The sequence below is a fragment of the Lonchura striata genome, chromosome 5 (genome assembly GCF_046129695.1).
Source record: "Lonchura striata isolate bLonStr1 chromosome 5, bLonStr1.mat, whole genome shotgun sequence".
Taxonomy (NCBI): domain Eukaryota; kingdom Metazoa; phylum Chordata; class Aves; order Passeriformes; family Estrildidae; genus Lonchura; species Lonchura striata.
Genome location: NC_134607.1, coordinates 52200347 through 52221829, shown reverse-complemented (window position 1 = coordinate 52221829; position 21483 = coordinate 52200347). Strand labels below are relative to the sequence as shown.

The following is a 21483-nucleotide window of genomic DNA, read 5'->3' as shown; positions in this document are numbered from 1 at the left end:
CACACATCTATCAATTTGTAGAAAGAGGGATGCCACTCTCCTCTCCGAAATCACAGCCTTTGCTTTATGCCTATCACCTGGCAATTTATAGTCCAGGAATTTTGTGGGCAGGTAGAGATTCCAGTACATTGCTAGCATACTAAAATTAGTAAAATATACTGACCTGCTCTAAAGAAGGCAAAGGGAAAAGGATTCAGTAGGACTGGGAATTGTCATTCAGCTAAGTTTCTAAAAAAAGGAACATGTTTCTGACCAGTGGGTTTTAAGCAACTCCCAGAACAGATCCAAACTTGAAAACACAATGTACAAGAAATACCAAAAACACGCAGCACACAGTAAGAGCAGCAAAGATGGTACTTTCTTACATTCAGGAGATGAGAAGATGCAGAATAAATTAATATCACACAAAGTTTGGTAGCAGACCTGAGGGATAGAATGTAAATGGTGTCTCCCTGATGAGACACATCATTCACAGCTGAAAAAAACCTGGCAGAAAGAAGATAGTTGGGAAAAAAGGTGAAAAAGGCTGGAAGACTTTAGTAATGGTGAAGAAGTCAATTTAAGTTTAACTAGTTAACTTACTGCTTCTGCAGTGGAGTAGAGTGCAGAACATTAAAGTCTTATCATTACCAACTTTTTTCAGTGCTACATTTTATTTTGTGATGTAAATCAGAGGCACTAAAAGAAAAGGATGGGAGGATGAGCTGTGTAGAAGGAAAAAAAAAAAACCAAACCAAAACACTAAAGCAAAACGTCTCCAAAAAGCCAAACCAAAACCAAATAACGGCAAAAAAAGCCGTAGCTTTTTCTAGGTCCAAGTTAAAGTCAATGTGTCTTGTCCCACCACTTATATTTTTGAAAAGGTTTCATATTGTGAAGTCAAAATGGGAAATTATCAGCCTACATAATCTCAGTGTAAGGACTGCTAGTAGATTTTCATCAAACTGCCTTATACACTTGAGATAATTGTACTTTTTCCACCACTTCCAAAGTTATTATTTTAATTGTGCCTTTCATGGTTAAACACAATTTATTTGGAACTGTCCTATAAGTGACAATTCTTATATGTTGGCCTAATTACTGACCTGATTCTGTAGATGTAACAATTTAATATCAGAACAACTAGTAAAAGGCAGACTGCATTTAAAAGAGAAAGGAAGGGTAATTGCAGTATAAGTTACTTCTTCAGGAACACTCATGTATCGAATGACAGCTTTGACATCACAGCCATTCTTGCTGCTAATTGCTGTCAACTCTACTTTTACTGGCGATGCTATGGGAGCGGTACTTTTCCGGCCAGGTTGGTTCCCTCGTCTAGCTTTCCATGAAGCTGGAGAAACATTCAGAGCACTACTGACACAAACAATTTGGTGTTATTGGAGCAATAGGCTTTCTTAATTTTTAAGGTAGGTGCAGTTTGTTAGAGCATTAAAAGTCTGTTAAAAGAGCACTCTGTATGATACAGATGTGAGTGGCAATTTAGAAATCTAGAGAGTCCGACCAAAACAGGAAACAACTGAAGAAAAAGAAGACAAGAGGCCAAACTGCCTAAGGTAGCTTAATATAAAATCAGTCTGAGGTTTTAATCACAGCTGCCCTGCATGAACTTGTAAGTCACAAAATCGAGGTAACATGGGCCAGACTTTCCGCTAGCCGAGCATTCTACCAATGTCTGCCGCGCCCCGCACTGAGAGCGCAGCCCCTAAGGCACCGTGGCCGACCACCAGGCAGACTCGGGGGCTTCGCCCTTCCCGTCGCGGCCCCAGCCGCCGAGCGGGGCGGGCGGGGCGCTGCGGCTTTAAGGGCGCCCCGCGCCCGGGCGCGCGTGCGGCCCCGCCCCGCGCAGCGCGGCCGCGCATGGGCGGACGGGGCTCCGCGCTCTTGGCGCGGCGGATGAATCCGGCGCTCGGCAGGCCGCGCCCGCAGCGCGGGGCTCTCGCGGGCCGCTCCCCCCCGCTCCGCCCATGGCCTCCCCGCTGGTAAGGGCTCGGCCCCCGGCGGCGGCTGCGGCAGCCAGGACGGCGGACAGGCGAGCCGCGGCCGGCGGGCATCTCCTGGTGCCGGGGGCTGCCCGGCCGCGGCCGCCGCCTGTGGGAACGCTCCGGCGCCGGCAGCGCTGGCTCCCGCCGCGCGCGGGGCGTTAGCAGCCGCAGGGGCGGGGGAGGGCCGGCGCGGCCGCCCCCGCCGCAGCCTGACGGTGCGCACCCTCTCCCCAGGAGGACCCCGTCCTGATCCGGCCTTTCCGCGGCCACACGGCGGCGGTGACGGGCGTCGCCTTCAACGCGAGCGCGGCGGGGATGGGTGAGTGCGGGGCCGGCCGCCGTTTGCTTTCCGGGCGGGGCAGCCCGCTCCCTCCTCCCTCTTTCCCTCCCCGGAGCCGCCGGGCGGTTCCGGGCGCAGGTCCGGGCGCGGAGGCGGGGCAGGCTCCCGCGCCTTCGGGCGGGCTAAGGAGTCTCTTCCCCTTCCTTAAGCGACAACTTTTTGAGCAAACCACAAGGCTGGAGGAGGGGTTTGTCCCGCGGAGAGAGAGGAGGAGGAGGAGGAAGTAAGCGAGGGGAGCGCCGAGGCCGGAGGGGCAGGGGTGCTCCGTGCCTCCGCTGCTGCCCCTCTCCCCCGCGGTCCCCCTGGAATCTACCGGGCCCACCACGGAGGGCTGGCTGCAAACTCTGCCGGCGTCCCGAGCCCGAGGCTGGGAGTGCCTGCAGCCTCATCCTCCCCGGCGGCGCGGGGAGAGCCGGCAGGACTTCACGGACCCCTCTCTGCTAAGGAGCTGCTTTTAACTATCAAAGATGAGGATTCGTCTGGCGAGAAGATGGACGTGGATCCGCAAAAGCTGCATGTTCCTCGGCTTCTTAATGATTGCTTGCTTTGTGGTCGAGTTGTCGGTCTCTTCCTTCGGTACCTCCCTCACCGGCAAGAGCATCACTAAGGGGAAATGGGAGAGGCGCTTTTCTGACGGGGCAGAAAAAGGTGTCGATGTGGCTCGTCCAGTTTATGACAAACCCCCACCTGATCCTTATGCTCCAGGAGAATGGGGTAAACCCTCTCGCCCCCAGCTGAGTCCTGAGGAACAGAAACAGGAAGAAGAGCTGATTGAGAAGTATGCAATAAATATTTATTTAAGTGATAAAATTTCTCTCCACCGGCACATTGAAGATAATAGACTGAGTGGTTGTAAAGCTAAATCTTACAACTACAGAAGACTGCCCACAACATCTGTTATAATTGCTTTCTACAATGAAGCCTGGTCAACGCTGCTGCGGACGATACATAGTGTTCTTGAAACATCACCTTCGGTGCTTCTGAAAGAAATTATACTGGTGGATGACCTGAGTGATAAAGTGTATTTGAAGGCTGAACTCGAAAAATATATAAGCAGTCTGAAAAGAGTTCGCTTGATAAGAACCAACAAACGAGAAGGTTTGGTTCGTGCACGCTTGATTGGTGCTACCTTTGCTACCGGTGATGTTCTCACATTCCTAGATTGTCACTGTGAATGTGTTTCCGGCTGGCTGGAACCACTGCTCGAGAGGATTGCTGAGAATGAGACTGTTATTGTTTGTCCTGTCATTGATACCATTGACTGGAAAACATTTGAATACTACATGCAAACAGCAGAGCCCATGATTGGGGGGTTTGACTGGCGGCTGACGTTCCAGTGGCACTCAGTGCCTAAACATGAACGTCTCAGGCGCAAGTCAGAAACCGACCCAATCAGATCCCCAACTATGGCTGGTGGCTTGTTTGCTGTCAGCAAAAAGTATTTTGAGTACCTGGGAACCTATGATACAGGAATGGATGTTTGGGGAGGGGAGAACTTAGAATTATCCTTTAGGGTTTGGCAGTGTGGAGGCATGTTGGAAATTCATCCGTGCTCCCACGTGGGCCATGTGTTTCCAAAGCGTGCGCCCTATGCTAGACCAAATTTCCTTCAGAACACGGCACGTGCTGCTGAGGTGTGGATGGATGAGTTCAAAGATCACTTTTACAACAGAAATCCTTCAGCAAGGAAAGAAAACTACGGAGACATTTCTGAAAGAAAGATTCTTAGGGAGCGTTTGAAATGCAAGAGTTTTCACTGGTATTTAAAAAATGTATTTGCTGAGTTGCATGTACCAGAAGATCGTCCTGGCTGGCATGGTGCTATCCGCAGCACAGGAATACCTTCAGAGTGCCTTGACTATGTCTTACAGGAACATAATCCTACCGGGTCTCACCTTTCTCTCTTTGGCTGTCATGGTCAGGGAGGCAACCAATTTTTTGAATATACATCAAATCAGGAGATTAGATTTAACTCTGTAACTGAGCTATGTGCTGAAGTCCCTGAGCGTGAAGACTTCATAGGTATGAGGAGCTGCCCAAAAGATGGATCTCCTATCCCAGAAATTATTATCTGGCACTTCAAAGAAGATGGGACTATTTATCATCCTCATTCGAGGAAGTGCCTTACTGCTTATCGTACAACTGAGGGGCACGCTGATGTGCAAATGAGAACTTGTAATGCTGGAGATAAAAATCAGATTTGGAAATTTGAGAAATAATCACCGCTGGTAGTATGAATTGGATGGACTGTGATCTCGAAGCTTTTTACACGTGTGAGCAGATAGCAACGTTTGATTGAATACCTTGAAATGTTTTCACATCTCTCTCTGTAGTGATGTAGAAATTGTCTACTATGATGGAAAACAAAAGTAAATAGTGGGGTTCAGTTTCTAAAACATGGTTTAGAACATCTAATGCCTTTTATTTTTGTAAAATTTTGATCCATTATTACTTTCCTCCGTCTTGATTATAAAACCAAGGCTTCTGAGTGGACTGAAGAGGGATTTTTTTTTTTCATCTTAAAATTATGCAATAATCCTGTGAGATAATGTTCCATGTAAACAAAAAATTTTTACTTACAGAAGTAAAAGTTACGGTTCTTGCAGTGGTATTAGCTGACTATGTTGCAGATACATTATAAAATATGTATCTAATGCCCTAAGTAGCTAGAGTAGCATGTGATTGAATGGACATTGATGTGGAAAGTTGAATCTAAGCCTTGTAATGGTCTGCATTTTTCTGGGAATGTACATGGTGTCAAGGGTACTATATTATCCAGAAGAATAGGAAGTTTATTTACTAGCAGGGCTTTGGCACTGCTTTGCAGTCTTGTCACTATTGTAAAAATCTTACCCCATGGCGCTTAGTCAGGAGCTCTCATGCGTTTAGAGGAGAGTGTGGTAGCAGTGGAACCAAGGACATGCTGGTGATATCAAAAATAGAAGAAACATGGATGGCTACAAGTAAGAATTTTGTTTAAAGGCAATGGAGAAGGAAAGGAACCACAAAATTGCCTTAGCTACTGCTATATCATAGCTATATATTTAATGTATACATTTCCTCTGTGTAAGCTTTTCCATGTTCAGCTCCACATCTTAAGAGACACAAAAGTTATGCGATGTAGACCATGTTGAGGTTTTTTGTTGTTTGTTTGGGATTTTTTTTTCCATTTGGTCTGTCAGCAGGGTAGAGAAAGGTAACATAGAGCAACATTTGGGCTGTTTTATTTTGCATTTTGTGTTTTGACAACAGCTGGCATGGGTCAACCCTAAGAAGAGTTTTGAAATAATACAGCATAAGCTGCCTGTTTCTGGTCAAAACAATACCACTGGAGACCTTGGGCAAGGCTAGGAAGCTGCAGCTTCTGACATAAGGGGAGTTGAAAAAACAAAGGAGAGCTTGGAGGAAGCTAAGATCTGTTGATGGTTCAAAGAATTACTTATTTAGAATGTTTTCTTTATCTGTTATGCTTTTGAAGAGTACGGATTCTCAAATCACGTCAATAATCTGTTTTAATTGTGATTATAGATGGTAGATGTGATATATGGTGTCATTGGAAAAAAAAAAAAATTGCATTAGTATCTCTGTTTTACTTTCATAAGATTTAAGTTGAATACTTTTCTTAATGTGTTGGGCATTCCAGCTGTTTTGATTACTCTCACTGAGGTGATAAATGTTCTTCAGTAGCCATAGTGTAGTAAGTCTTTGCATGGGGCTGGTAGGTAGAAACTTAAGCTAGTGAGCATTAGTTATCTGGATACTTGAGGAATGTAGTGGATGTACACTTGCTACGGGTGTTAGTAGGTAGAAGGGTTGAAAAGGGACAAGTGAGACCTGATGTAGTTGAAGTTTTGCCAAAAATAAAGTTAAGAATAAGTTATAACATACTCTTAAATCTTCATGACTTGAAAGCTTTGAGAGGTTTGGGTGGAAGCAGGTTAACGCAGAAGATGAACAGAAGAAAATTTGGAGCTTGGGATGCAGGATTGAACCATGCTAAAAATGCTGGCCACTGTGTGGCCTGGATTATTTTAATTTATTTTTAGGCAGTTACTTGCAATTTGATTTTTTTCTTTTTTATCTTCTATTTTTCCCCTAAGTTGTTTTTTTGTTGTAGTTTTTTGTTTGTTTGTTTGTTTGCTTAAAAAAAAAAAAGAAAGGGAACTTTTTACTACACAAGGGAAACATTCCTGAAAAATTGCATTCCACTTTGCAGCAGGAATTCTTTTGTATACCTGCAAGTTATGAACCATTTATTGAATTTTAAAAGGCAGCCAGTCATTATATACTGGGGCAATAAATTATATATACTGGGGCAATAAATTATATAAAGTATGTGCTTTTGTGAAAAGCTTTCTGTTGGCTGTTCAATAGAAATGACAGGAAAAAGGCCTAGGTTCTCTTATGTGCAGATCATAAATAGTATGTGCAATGCATGTTTTTTCAGATTAAAGTAATTAAATGATGTGAATACAGACTATGCAAATTTTATACAGTTAATTTTTTAGTACTTGGCAAAAACTGCTTTTTGTATAAAGATATACCTTCCAATTAAACCTGACATTCAAAGTGTTCCTTATCTATTTAAGCAATAATTATAAGTTAATCTGCCTGTGAGTTTGAAAAGTTATTCTATGTATTTGAACCCTTCCTTCTCCCCATGACTTCCCTTTCTATTTTTGGAGTTATTTAGAAACAAACTTGGGAGAAGAAAAAAAAAAAAACAACCAAATTAAATGACCTGGCCATAAAAAAAAAAAAAAAAAATATATTAAAACCTTCCCAATGGGAATAAAAAACATGTGACTAAAAGGAGGAGGGACTAGAGAAATAAAAAAACAAACAATACCTTACCATTTCAATACTCCTATCTAATTATTTTTCAGTATGTACAGATTTCTGGAAAATCTGAATAGTTTTCTGTTCTGTTAGACTTTGAAGATTTGGCAAATGCTTGTATATATTTTAAACTACTGACCCTAAGTGACTTAAAAGAAATTGAATGTAAACTTAACACTGAATAAATGTGGAGGGCTTTGGGATTTCTTTTGAAAAAAATAAAATCCAGAAAATTAAATATTGGCTAGCGTGCTGACTCTTCTCAGTTCTTTTCCTCTTGTGTTCATGCATACAGAATGCAACAAAAACTGCCAGTAACTTGATTTTATGGGAGTTATTAAAAGTTCTTAGTATTTTATCCACTGTGCTTAGAATTCCAGATTGGCTTTTTTGACAGAGGTTCAATTAATAATAATTTTTTTCCAAGTAGGAAATCTTGCAATTCATTGCAGAATGTGTTTACATTGTGGTGTTGTACTGTATAATTGAGAGCTGCAGGTTTCCTGTAAAGTGTGGGGCTTTGTTGGCAGTGGTAGGGTTTGAATATTCACACACTCATCATGTGCACTCTATTCCATCTGCCCTATAATTCTTGCACTGAGTGATTAATTATATTGGAGATGCTTCAGTATTTTGAGAGATGTACATTGAGCTGTTAAAGCTTGTCTGAGTTTGTTTCTTTTGATCTTTGCACAACTATCTTAGTCACCACTTTGTTATTGTGGGAAATTAGAGTGAAATGGTAATTCTGTATTATAGCAACTTGTGTTCATATATTTGTGTATGTATATATTAAAATGTATACCATCCATAGTCACAGTTATAAATTGTTTCATTGCAAATACCACAAAATCTTTTTCATAGCAAATGTGAAGCTTAGGTATCTGCTTACACACTACTTTGCTGAAGATCTCTCAGCTTGGCCTTTGCATAAGGCCAAGTCTTTATTTTTTTGGTGTTCAGTTCTGTAATGACTCATCAGCAGAAAAGCAAATTGTCCAGTGATGTGTCTGCTATACGTGGGTGTGTATAGAAGTGTATTGATGGTTAAAAAAGAAAAAGCACTCGGGTTATAAACTGGAGTAAGTTGTATATTGGAGTCAGCTCAGTGTGACTTTTCAACTTTCTACGTGTTTAGTTATGCTTTTCAGTTGATCTTAGCAAAGGCAAATTGTCTTTCACCTCCAAACATGGTTCTGGTTATGTCATGTATTCTCTGAGGAGCAACAGGCCTATTTGTATTATGGTACATCCTAAAAAAATTCTTCTGGACCTTCTGTGCTTTTTTTTGTTTCTGATCCAATATTTTAAGTATTGCATAGGCAGAAGGGAGTCCAAAGGGAAAATAAGGAAGATGGTCACAGATGTCCCACAGGAAGGAGAACTTCAGGTCACTGCTTGTGTCTCATTTACCTTTGGATAGTCCATCTATAAGACGGCAAGCTACAAGAAACCAGGCTGACATCAATGGTGTTGTCATCTTTCTCAGAATATTTCCCTCAGTTTTTGCAACTGAAAGCTGATACTGCACAGGCTTCATGCATTATTCATAAGACACCACAGGTATTTTGTAGTTCATCAATGATTTGTTTTAGAAGCCAGTCAGTCTTGTCTGTTTCACATTTCCAACCCTGTGCCTTCAAATTCTATTTTAGCTTATATTTCATTTTTTCCATTCAGTTTTACTCCACTGTAGATCACTTTCCAGAATCAAAGGGGAAAAGGAATATTTTCAGGTACAATTAGAAAGACCCTGCTGTAAAACAGGGCTTTGAATAGTTGAAGTGGGGGAAAAATATCCTGTATTTCTTTACCAAATATAGGCCTGTTGATATGGACATAGGGATAGTCTGGTCTCGCATCTTTTAGCAGAAGCTAGTCTTTTAAGATTAAAAACAGTATCTTTGTAGAAAATTAATAAAGAGAATTTAATAGTTAATATTTAATATTCTAATATGCTAATATTTTGTTTGATGCTTGCCTGGACATGTGATAATAAGGAAATTCAATTTCTTTGTGCTATGTTGGTGCTTGAAAGAAACTGGATAGAGAAAAGCCATCTTCGTGTACACTTCCAGCTTCCAGGAGGCCCCTCTTCTTTTCTCTACTAGGGTTAGGAATTTGACAACTGGGAGTGTGAATACCTTGTTTTGATTTATGAATATATATTAACGTTTAGCAGAGATGAAGATGACAGGGATATAGGAATCACATGTACCAGTTTAATTCAGCTGCTTATTGTCTTTGCTTCTTACAGTTTCCTGAAAATGATCAAGCTCTGGTGAAAGTTAGGTTTGCCTTTTTGACTGTAGCTAGTATTGTTCACCTGTAAAGTGACTGCAAAAAACCCACCCTCAAACATGCTGTGTTTTCAGAATGACAACTTTGTTTTCTTTTGAACTAGACAAATATGAATGTTATAAAATTGGTACTTAAATAGGAATTTGGAATTGTATGTCGATATTGTCACTCAACTGTAGATAATCTGAAGTGTTAGAAGTCGTGTCTTCAGTTTAAGTTGGCATGTTTTTTTGGAGTTAAACACTTGATACTTGAAACAAGTTCCATCTCGGAGATCAAAATGAGATTACTAAAGAATTTGCCTATTGTTCTTAGGATTTGGTAAAACCAAATCTGTGTTCATAGTTACTGATGTGCATGATGTTCGGCTTTGAATGTTTTGCTCTCTATCGTCAAAGTACTTGCAAGCCAGTTGGTTTATGTGAGAGAGCTACCTGCTAAGAATTGCCCTTTACTTCTCCCAGTCTTGTGACATCCTTCTGAAAGCCCGGTCTTAGCATAACTTGCTACCAGGCTTCTGCTTAGGCTAAGAACCCATTAAAACCTAATTACTCCTCCCTCCCTGTAATACCCATTAAGTTCTCTGGTGAATCCAAATCCATAGTCGTTTGCTTTGACTTTCATAAGCGCAGTGAGGAGACTTCTGATGTCTTTTACTTGCAGTTAGCTGCTCTGTGGATACTCTTCTTATATTGTGGAAGCTGAATGCCCAGTGCAGAGCCTACAGATTTTCAGGCCATGCGGAAGCGGTGACAAGTGTAGAGTTCTCACCAGATGGGCAGGTGCTGGCTTCAGCTTCTCATGATCACACTGTCAGGCTATGGATTCCTTGCATGTGAGTATAACTGAGCAATGTTGGATATGTTTCATGATTGTACAATGTGAATGTTGGAGGCTTTACTCAAGTTTCTTTTTCCTTTCCACGTGCCTGGACTTTTACAGAAACGGAGATTGGGGACCACACGCAACACGGTTCTTTATTACTTTATTATTTTCTAAATATTCTGTTGTTTCAAAAGAAAAATATAACAACTCGGAGGTCACAATTTAGGGTGTGTAGAACTATGCTTTGTATATTTCTCTGGTTTAAAGATTATATTTTAATAAGGATTGCATGGCTGTGCTTCATTTTGGGGAGACAAATGATGAAAACAATGTTTTTTTGGAAAAAAAATATTTTAATTGACTTGGTTTATCAGACTGTTCTTGAGTAGTAGTAATTATGAATTATTCAGTATGATCTTAGACAGATGTTACTTGAACTTCCAAGTGTTTTCTAGATTACTATATTAAACAAAATCTCTTTCAAATACTAATGAGACTAAAGGCCAATGCTACTACTTAATTGCACTGTTCTGTAAAATTGGTCATGCTAAATGCAACTTAAGGAATGTTATTCTAATAATATTTAAATAAGTTAAAAATAATGGTGACATTAAGAGTTGGCCTCTGTATACTGGTTTTTCATTTGGGTAAGATTCTAAATATGCCAAAATTGAGTTTTATGGGGATTTAAGCTCTTTAATGTAATTGTGATTTGTGACTTGGTATTCAGGGTTTTGTTTCATTTTCTCCCCCCTTAGTCATGGAGAATCATCAGTATTGAAAGGTCATACAGCATCTGTTCGGAGTGTGAGCTTCTCCCATGATGGCTGCTCTGTAGTTTCAGCATCTAATGATAAATTAGTAAAAGTATGGAGTGTTTGCTATCAGCGCCTTTTGTTTACACTGTTCCAACACACTGGTTGGGTTCGCTGTGCCAAGTAAGTGTTGTTTTTATTCTCTTGGTAAAGTAGAATTCCTGACAAAGGGGATTTTATATCCCAGAGTAGAAATAAGAGAAGGAATGTCTGTGAATGACAAGTAATGATCTCTCACCAATAATTAAATTTTAATAAATGAATCTTGTGCACACATGTTTTGTGTAGACCTAGCTGAAGTATGAAAGCTTGCTTTATGTTAATATGTGTACGTACTAAATCAGTTGCTGTCTTCATTCTACTACATTAAAGGACAAATGGGGTCTTCTGTATTTATTTTCAGTCAGTGTCCTGTCTTTCCCCAGTTTTGATTGGTTTTTTGTTGTATTAACTTATTTTCCACCACTTATGTCTAGATTTATTATGCATTGTAGGGGTTTTTCTCAACTATTCTTGGAATAGTAGTGGCATTAATGAATGGTCATGAATCCAGATGAAGTACATAATTGGAAAAGATAAAAGAAATGGCCTTCGGACTGCAAGTTGGGGTTCATACTCTATAAAGACAGGACAGCTCTTCAAAGACAAGAACAGATTGTTTGCTGATTTTTAAAAAAAAAATTTCCTTCATATTAGTGGAAAATCTGCAGCTAAGAGAGGCCTGATATAAGCCTCTTGAGAAAGGAGTTTAACACTGGTGAAGTGCAGGCCCCTACGAAGTTTCAAAGTATCTGATTTTTGAAAAGAAAAAGGAAAGATCCAGGAAATCACATATGATAGTTCTTGAACAGTTTTTTTCAATGTCGTTGGGCAGTTGCTCAATAAGTGAAATAATAATGATTGAGGAAGTTAAGTCAATTTTTCTCTTTAAAAACCTGGTCTGCTAGTCTAGGAAGAATTGTGAATGTTTTCCCACTATTTGTAAGTGTAGAAATAACTTGGACAACATAAATATAAGTTAACATTGAACACAAGATTCTGCTGTGTTGTCTTTGTCTTATTACTTATAGTTTTCTATAATAATCTTTGTCATCTGAAGTGACATCCTTAGGTTGCTGATAGCTTTCCCCAATCCCTTCTCTTCCTCTTGCTTATGGCTCTGTTTTTAATTGTAGGTGATTGTGAAATGGGATGGAGTGGAATATGGGGAGAAGCTTTTCTTTTCAGTTTTATTAGTCCATGAGAAATACTAGAAGTATCCTTTTTTTCAAACTGGCTTCCTTGCTTCTGGTGTTTTGCTACTTATGTCTCTAATGCTAATATAGGCAGAATCAGTTCTTAAGTAATGTATACATTTATGTGTTCCAGATTTTCACCCGATGGAAGAATAATAGCATCTTGTGGTGAGGACAAATCTATTAACATCTGGGATACAAGAAATAAAATTTGTGTTAATAGATTCTCAGATTATGAAGAGTAAGTTTTACTAGAAAAAAAAGGAGAAATGTAATAGTGTAATTTTAGTGGCATTAGTTTAATGTTCTGTGGTATTAACATCTACATATGTTAAATCTGAAAATGGAATTCTATAACCCATGTCAAGTAAAATAATTTATATAATATTTTTCCAAAGAGGTTAACTGGCTGCACTTATACAGCTGTTTTTCAGCAATCAAGAGATAATCCAAACAGAAGTAAGATTATTCTTAGATTTTGGAATGTTTCCACATTTTCCCTCAATTTTGTTAATGCTGTTTGATATTGGATGCTTCAACAAGAAAGCTTTAAGACTTTTCTGCATGTGGATAAAAATATTTTGTTACCTTCAGTGATCTGCATTATTTAAATTTAGAAAATACTTGCTTTTACTTATATGCAGTTTTCTTAAACATCTTGGATCCAGAGTTTTAGTTAACAAGTCAGTGGAATATTTGTATATGTGCTCTGCTGATTTCATGGCTGCCTTCATCCTTTTTCAAATCCAAGGTGTTGTTACAGCTAGATACTCAGTTGTTAGACAAAATTATTTTATTTGTTGCTTATAAACTCTTTGCAACACTATCTTCCAGGAACTTTGTACTCTAGCACAAACTCTGAAGGTTTGACTTGGATCAATTTTACCGTATTTTCAACCAGAGTGAGATTATGATTTATCATGTACATCTTGTTTTCTTATGCTTATTTCAGTTACTTGAAATGCCTTATTTGAGTTTCCATACTTATAGATTCCACACAAGTTTTTGGCAGCTCAGTGTTAGTATTGTAGTCTTTATATATATATATATGCACACCTAAATATTTCTGTGGAAACACATTATAAATCTGTTTTCATTAATTATATTTAGATTTCCAACTTTTGTGGATTTCAACCCAAGTGGAACATGTATAGCTTCTGCAGGTTCCAATAGCACAGTGAAACTGTGGGATATTCGAACAAACAAGCTACTGCAGCATTTCAAAGGTAAAAACAACATAGTTTGTTTTATTTTCTTTACAGTGGGCTCTTTGCAATTAAATGTGGTAAAGAGTCACACAACTCAACTGGAAAAAGTTGACAAACAAGTCATACTGATATGTTTTAAGTATATTTTTGTAGTGTAGCAACCCCAAGAATCCAGTCTGTATTCGTTTTATATCTTTGATTCTCTTAATTTTTTAGAACTGAACTAAGCAAATACTCTGAGTCTTCTATGCCCCAGCACTTTTGTTGTTTTTCCCTTAAATAAAGTAGTTCTTTGGGAAGTAGAAAAGAGCAAAGAAATAAAGTGTACATATCCTCTTAGTAGATATCTACAGCTTTTGAATATTGTCTTCTGTAAATCAGTTCACAGAGCAGAGGTTAATTGTGTATCATTCCATCCTTCTGGTAACTACCTCATCACTGCTTCTTCTGACTGTACCCTTAAGATTCTGGACCTCTTAGGAGAAAGACTTATTTACACTCTTCATGGACACAAGGTATACACAATAATCCTCTTTAAATGGAGATCTTAATAGGTTGTTCAATATCTTTACAAAGGGAAAGTAACATTTATGCCATTGCATTTTTTATCTTGCAACTTGCAGATGAAATTCAGTGGACAGCAAGGTGGTGTGTTAATGCACCTTGTCACTAGTGGTTAAGGAAATGCATCAGTTTTTACCTGTAACCATGCTTTTTACCTGGCAATATTACACACTCGTTAAGTAAAAGCTCACGTTCTAAATTCATTAATAATTCACTTGATTTTCAAAATCATGTTATTTGGTACTTCAGTCCTATTGACTATTGAAAACCAATGTTTTCTAAGGAGGGGGGCGCTTACAGAAAATTACTTTTGTGAAGAATGGCAGGCATTTCCTCCTTTTCCTGTTAATGCCAAACAAATCCTATTTTTGATAATAAATAATTCAAATGTATTGCCTTGAGGAATGTAATATATATTTTGTAATTTTTCATTGCAAAGCTGAAATGTAGAATCTAAGGATAATGCCACTATTTTCCTAGTATAGGTTGTTGTAGTTGTAATGTAGCATCTTACTAAAATGTGCAATATTAACTTTTCAATCAAGTTTTGCAGAAATTCCACTACAGTAAAATTGTTCCTTATTGCATTAAAATTGAAAAATTTATTACATTAGGTAATGGCATTGGTGTTTTTCTCTGCACTAAAATGTCATGATTACAGTAATAATCTAATTTTACTGTATGCTATTTTTTTTCCAGGGACCTGTACTTTGTGTGGCTTTTTCAAAAGGTGGTGAAAATTTTGCCTCAGGTGGAGTAGATGCTCAGGTTTGTGGCATTGTCTCCTTAAATTAAATGTCTTAATGTTTCTTATAGTGGATGGGAGTTAAATATAGTTTGTCACAATAACTTGCTAATTACTTACATGCATTCTGTCTACTTCCGTGTTCTGTAGGCTTTCCATTGGATGTTATGATAAGACTAGACACTTCTATTTTACATATTAAAATAAAGGAATGATTTTTAATTAAGAATATTTAAAGTGTTGCAATTCAGTGTCAATGAAGTAGTTGTGTTGCAATTAATATTAAGTTCTACTTGCTTTGTTAAGTTTGCACTGCTTTTAAAGTCCTTACTCTGTAATTGTCGATATTAAGTTGTATTACTGGGACAACTTTGTCTAGAATTGGGAAAAAAACTTCTTGTGTTACCTTTATTAATTTACTTAGATGAAACAGTAAAGTACTGGATTTTATAAAGGGAAGAGGAGTAATTTGAGCATTTTAAAAAAAGTTAAACAGTAAATCTTATGATTAATCTCTATCTGCTGTAATAAATTTCATAATTAAGAACAAATTCTATCAAGCTTGGAATCATCTCTATCAGGTCTATAAAGTTTCCAAAAAGAAAGAAATTTTGTAGCACAAGATTTAAATTTTCAGTCTGAAATGTTCCTTAGTTGTCTTTTCATTTTTTCCAGTTACAAAAACTAAAACCTTGATGTAGATATAAAAAGCTATGCTATTGAAATGAAGATCTTTTGAGTTTACCATATTTCATGGCTGTATTCTGTTTTGTGTAGTTTGAAATAAATTTCAGCTAGTAGCAGGGATTGTCTTGGGAAATAAAAAAAAATTGCTTTCTATCACAAAGTGTTAAGTAAGAAGTACTACCAAGACTTAAAGTTATTGGAAAAGTGAAAATGTTATGAAACATCCAATATTAATTTTATAAGCAGGGAAAAAAAATCCACAAAAACCAACCAAGAATGGGGGAAAGATATTTATTTCTTGACCCACTAGTATGATCTTTGATTTTCCGTACTGAAATAAGATTTTAAGTCCCAAAATGCAGCTTAGTCCTACGTGATTCTGAATTGTTGACCTTACCTTCTAGGAGTATTTTATTTTGGGTTTTATGACTGTTGGTACATTATACTTAAGAGGAACAAAAGTGCATGTCTTCACATGACAGAAGATTAATCTGAGAAGCTCTGATGAAGGCAAAGACTTACAGTATTAAGCCTAACACAGCCTACCCATTGAATGCCAACACACCTTGGGAATGCCTGTCTTACTTCAAAGTCCTTTGAATTTGGGGTACCCTGAATGACATGTGTGTTCAGCTCAGTCATGTCATTGTCTTTTTACTGCCTTGATTTTCTGTTGTAAAGCTTCTGGGGCATGAGAGCATGGAGAAAGTAGGTAAAAATCTGTCTCATGTTCCTCAGCAGTTAGATATAGTGGGTTCATACTGAATATATGAGAGGGAAGATCAAGTTTCATCAGGAAACACTTCCTTAGTTAAATGCTAAATTTAAAAAGTAGTCATAGAAGATCTAATAACTGTTTAAATTACTTTAAAAATGGGCCTTCCTGTGTTAAAGTTTTTCACTTTGTTTTGTGAAAATTTTGGTGGGAGAGGAGTATTTACTTTGCTACAACTTTCACTTTTCTAAGTTTTAAAATGTGCTAACCACTGTTGGGTAACTACCAAGGTGTATATCTTTATCTATAGTAAACATAAGAACTTTATTCTTTAGTGTCCATTTTCTTTTGGTGTATACACTCATACTTTTCAAATATCCTGTTTTGCTGACCCATGCACAGCGTTCTTCCAGGTGTGCCAGGAGGATAGTTGTGGGACTTCTTCTCAACTCACTGTGATTTTTGGTTTACTGTAATTGTAGGATGTATTTGTTGGAAAAGTTCTGCTGGCAATGTCATGCTTATGAGCAGAGACTGGCCATAAAGTTATCATCTTCTACTCCTCATGCAGTATGCAAAATATATTGTCCATTCACAGTATGTGCTGGAGGCAGCTGATGTACTATTAAGTTTATGGAAGACTGCTTCCTTCATACATATATTATTTCAAGTTTTCAATCAACAGACCATTCCATACCTTTCCATCAAAGAAGGAAAACCAGTATCTCTGCTTTTTGTATCAAGTTTCTGGTTGGTGCAGAACCAGCTGACAGCATTGTTTAGAAGCAGGTTAAATATTTGAAACAAACACTGGATACATTTATTTATTTATTTTTGCTTCTTTCCTCAAACAAAAAAGATCTCAAAGTGTAGTGTTCTGTCTGTCATGTTCCTCACATTTCTGGCTGTATGTGCACATTGCAATTTATTTCATTAACCTGTTGTCATGGAAAACATAAGACCTTTTATGTGAAAGAGCAAAGTTATACCTATTTTTTTGGAAAGTAGTAGCCTATGTGGCTACTACTTATATTCATAAGACTGGATAGAATACCTCTGGACTACCTCTGTATCTCATGACCTTCTGCATTTGGTCATTGTGTGACTTAATATATGGTTTCTACCTAGAACATAACTAGAAAAAGCTCAGAAAAGAGATTCCTGTTGCTAAAACATTGGAACCAGGTGTTTTAGAGTTCTGTGGAAATTTCTTATTTCTCTTATTCCTTCAAACATTCTTGTTAGACCTGCAAACCTTTGTAGGGGGCAAAAATTTAACAGTATATGATCCCTTAATCTGGCAGACAAGTAACTTGGGATAGTTCAGTGGGACAGGAGTTTGCTTTGTTTTGTGATTATAGACATGCTTAGAGGTTAACTTTTTAATAGATTGAACCACATCTTTTAGATTTGAAGTAAAAATACTCTGGGGAAGTGCCTGTTTTGCAGTAGAGTTAGGATTAAAACACCATTGCAGTTACGATGCAGTTATCTACTAGTAATAGCAGACTTTACTAAATAGTTAGGTTTTGAGCACTGAATAGCCTTCAAGTAATTACTGATATGAAGATTTCTTATAGGTATTACTATGGAAAACCAACTTTGATACTTTGGATGATGAAGTTCTCAAACACAATTTTAGAAGAACATGTATTGATGATCCTCCTCACTTTCTTGATGTTTGCCCAAGGTCATATCATTTCCATGATGAAAAATGTAAGTCAGTTGAGGTGAGTGCAGTAAATTGTCTAATATAAGAAACAAGAAGCTTCTGTGAACACTGTCTGACATTTATAGTTAAATATGTTTTGTGTATACCAGGAAGCTTTTTATTGTTCTGTATAATAGTTTTGAAGCAACCATAATTTATGAATTCTCATGAGGGTTACTAGGCAGGCTGATACTGGCAGGTTTATGCTGAAATTACTTTCATGCCTCTTCTGTGTCTATACATCTCATTCAAGCAAAACATACGTGATAATCTGGTTTCTGAAATAACTCTGCAAGTGTTGCAGTAGGTATCTGAATTTCCAATGAGCTTTACAATACTTATCGAAATACATCATTATAAGGAGAAAAAAGTGCTGATATTACTGAATGTCAAATACTTTCTTGTCACAAGCTGTCCCTCTTTCCAGGACCTTTAGGTATTGTGAGGTCTTGATATCTATCTAAAAAACTTTCTAGGCTAGCAAGTGTGTTTTACAGTACTATGTATTCTGATTTCCTGGTATTTCATTCTTGAACTACTTTACTGTCAAACTATCTACTGGCATCCAATGAAAGTGTTGGAAATTAGGGGATCAAAGTGCAATGTTAAATGTTCTGTGTCAGTATTAGAAGAAATCTTGTGCTTGTCAAACAGTCTGAAGATTATGCTCAATAGGTAACCAATGCTATGCCTTCAATGAGGCCATTGTTTACACTTTCTTTGTGACAGTCTCTGATAGAGCTGGCTGGCTTCTGCATGGCGATTATCTATATTTTCTTCTCTTTCTTGATAGTCTCCCAGTTCCTCTAGTGTTGAAGAACTTACTTGAGATAAATCTAGAAATTTCTGATTGCTGTAATACGCTACCAGAGTACTATAGAAGTTCACTATTGCCTCATTGCCTACATTGAAAATGTAGATACTGCTGCCATGGCATTTATTTCATACTCAGAGTATTAAAACATTGGTATTTGGGGATATTGAGCTTTTTTGTGGGTGGGTGTTTTTTCAATATGAATACATGCAAATGGGTAGTATAAAGATTGAGAACATTTGCTGGGGGAAGAGAACTCTGACAAAATGAATGACAAAGATTTCTTCTGTGCCTGGTTCTATTGTCAGATGTGAGGCTTTCTAATGCTTAACATTTTGGTCAGAACAGGATGACTGCATCCTGTTCTGACCACAAGCTTCATAAACAAACTTCCATGCTGCACTTGGATATTTGTTGTAAAGTAGATGAATGAAGTTGAGTTTACTGGCACCAGCCTTCAGTATGTATGGTCAGTGCCAGAGCAAACTCAATCACAGCATTTGCCAGCAGATTGAAGCCAGTCTTGCTGGAGCAACATTTTGCTTCAAGACCATTCAAACTGCACCAGTTATAATATGTACTAAACAAATACAGTGGCTTATAGCTGCAGGGGTCTATTGTCTTCCTTTCAGGTCAACACTTCCAGACCTCTCTGCTGTTTACATGCCTGGCAAAGATGTGAATATACTCTAAACTAATTTCTCAAATAATTTTTTTCTTGTTCCTGGTCCTGGGTAATTGAGAAGCTCTGGAAAAGCATTAATGAGTTCAGGCTAAGGTTAAACCAAGGCTAGGAAGCCTCGTTATCAATACTGAAAAGGCTCATGAAGGAAATTCATCAGTTGTTAAGAAATTATTTATTAGAAATTATTTATTATTATTTATTAGCTTTGACAGATTTAACTTAGCCTTATATCTGCATTTATTAATGGCTGCAGCACTTGTAGCAGCTGATAGGCTCCTAGGCTGCTCTGAAGCAGTGAAAGAGCTCTATGGCTTTGTCATAGAAGTTTTGGACTCTTTGTGTTACATTTTCTGGACTCTTTGTGTTACAAGAGTTTGCTGTATTTAGTTTTCTATTAACATCATATTGTCACTAGAATATCTTTCTCTACGTAACATCAAGTATGTTATATTCTTTGAGACAAAACAGTGCCTGGCAGTTTCAATTAAACTCATTATTGTAATATAATATATTTTTATATTGTAAAATAAGTGCTCTAGTAATAGTGATTAGAATTGCTTTTGCAGCTAATTTTTAGAAGTAATGTAATAATAATTGAGATGGTTTTAAGGTGAAATGATCAAATTTTCTCACTATATTTGTCTTGTTTTTATTTCTACTCCTGTCTGTCTCAACAAAAATGGTGGGATTTTTGTTGTGATGAGGAAGAATAGACCTCACCAACTGGACAAAAACATAATTTATACAGACAAAACTGGTATCAGGTTACTACCAGCAGTAACATGCTTTAGTTAGCATGCACTAATTCCTAGATAGCACTGTGCTTGAAATTTTTCAGTGTCAAATTTTCTTAACTATTTCCTCTTGTAACTAAGACAAGCATAATGTCTAGGCCCACTGTGCTGTTCTCTGGATAAGGAAAAAAAGAATTTTTGTCCTTCTTCAGTTAAAGCATTTTTTTTTTTTCACATGCCAATGTGTTTCTAAGCCAGAGGCAATAGAGAGAATTCTAGCATTAGGCTGTCCACTGCAATCCTACCCTCATCTTTCAATGGCTCATCATGTTTCTAATATATAAGGGAAAGGAGGAATGGAATCACAGGCATGTCAGAGGGAGCTTCTGGAGGTCATCTATTCTTCCTGTCAGTGCTACATCAGTTCGCCTGTGTTTGGTTAGAGAGTCTTGAAGAGGCTTGGAGATTCCTCTATCTCTCTGTGTGATCTATTCCATTATGGCATAGCAGTTGTAATGACAATTTTTCCTATTATCTCATCTACACTTCAGATATTATGCACAGCTGTTTCCTTTCTTGTTATTTTCTTCCTTTCTTTTCATATTTCTATGTGAACAGGGTAAGATAATTGATCTTAGTCAAACAGGAGTAGCAGTATTCAAAGAGGCTTGGTAACATATAAAGGAGTTACAGGCAGGCAGAGGAAGCAGTTTGGAGGTGGGATTTTTAAAAGTATGAATTACTGCTTAAGGTTTGCTACGTCACTACAATATTATCTAAATGCTTGAGATGTGTTATAATTCATTGTGTTGAGTTATGCTCATCTGGTTAAGTTTAGTCACCTCTACAACAGTACTGAAGAGGGATTACCTTAGGATAAAATTAAAGGTGTTAAAATACAAAAAGTTCAACAGATGGACAGGCAGAACTCAAGAGGAAAGTAATTCTCCCTCTATTTTTTAAAATTCCTGATGTTTCACACTTTTATTGCTTTTGGTTAGCTATTGCTTCTCTATCCCTGCTTGTCTCAGTGTGGCAAAGTCCCTGTAATTACAGGACTTGATTCTGAGTGATACACAAAAATAGAGCTGGCTTAGAATTTATTCATCTGGGATCAGAGGCACAGTTGCCATGTTTTCACACATCACCTGTTGGAAATGCTGTTTTGAATAAAGCAGATGGCACAAGGGTGTTAAGAATTGCAGGTGTCATCTGGTGTTTTGCCTTCAGGATAGTGACAGAAAGATAAAGCTTGAGTGTATTTTGCCTTTTCTGATTACTTT

At 37.9% G+C, this 21483-nt stretch overlaps 2 protein-coding genes across 3 annotated transcripts in view; both read left to right on the top strand.

The window, feature by feature from the left end:
- The first annotated feature begins 1874 nt into the window (after positions 1–1874).
- POC1B (POC1 centriolar protein B) overlaps positions 1875–21483 on the top strand; it is a 44779-nt gene continuing 25170 nt past the window's right edge. Inside the window, exons 1-9 of one of the 2 annotated variants that reach the window (XM_021528014.2) lie at positions 1875–1979; positions 2217–2301; positions 10126–10297; positions 11046–11225; positions 12471–12578; positions 13448–13563; positions 13927–14060; positions 14809–14877; positions 17837–17986. In XM_021528014.2, coding sequence (XP_021383689.2) covers positions 1965–1979; positions 2217–2301; positions 10126–10297; positions 11046–11225; positions 12471–12578; positions 13448–13563; positions 13927–14060; positions 14809–14877; positions 17837–17986 — 1029 coding nt within the window. In that variant the 5' untranslated portion in view covers positions 1875–1964. The remainder of the gene's footprint in view (positions 1980–2216; positions 2302–10125; positions 10298–11045; positions 11226–12470; positions 12579–13447; positions 13564–13926; positions 14061–14808; positions 14878–17836; positions 17987–21483) is intronic. The other variant, XM_021528013.2, reaches the window with a different exon arrangement.
- GALNT4 (polypeptide N-acetylgalactosaminyltransferase 4) lies at positions 2509–5497 on the top strand. Its single transcript, XM_021528012.3, has one exon. The coding sequence runs from the start codon at positions 2790–2792 to the stop codon at positions 4539–4541; it is 1752 nt and encodes a 583-aa protein (XP_021383687.1). The 5' UTR covers positions 2509–2789; the 3' UTR covers positions 4542–5497.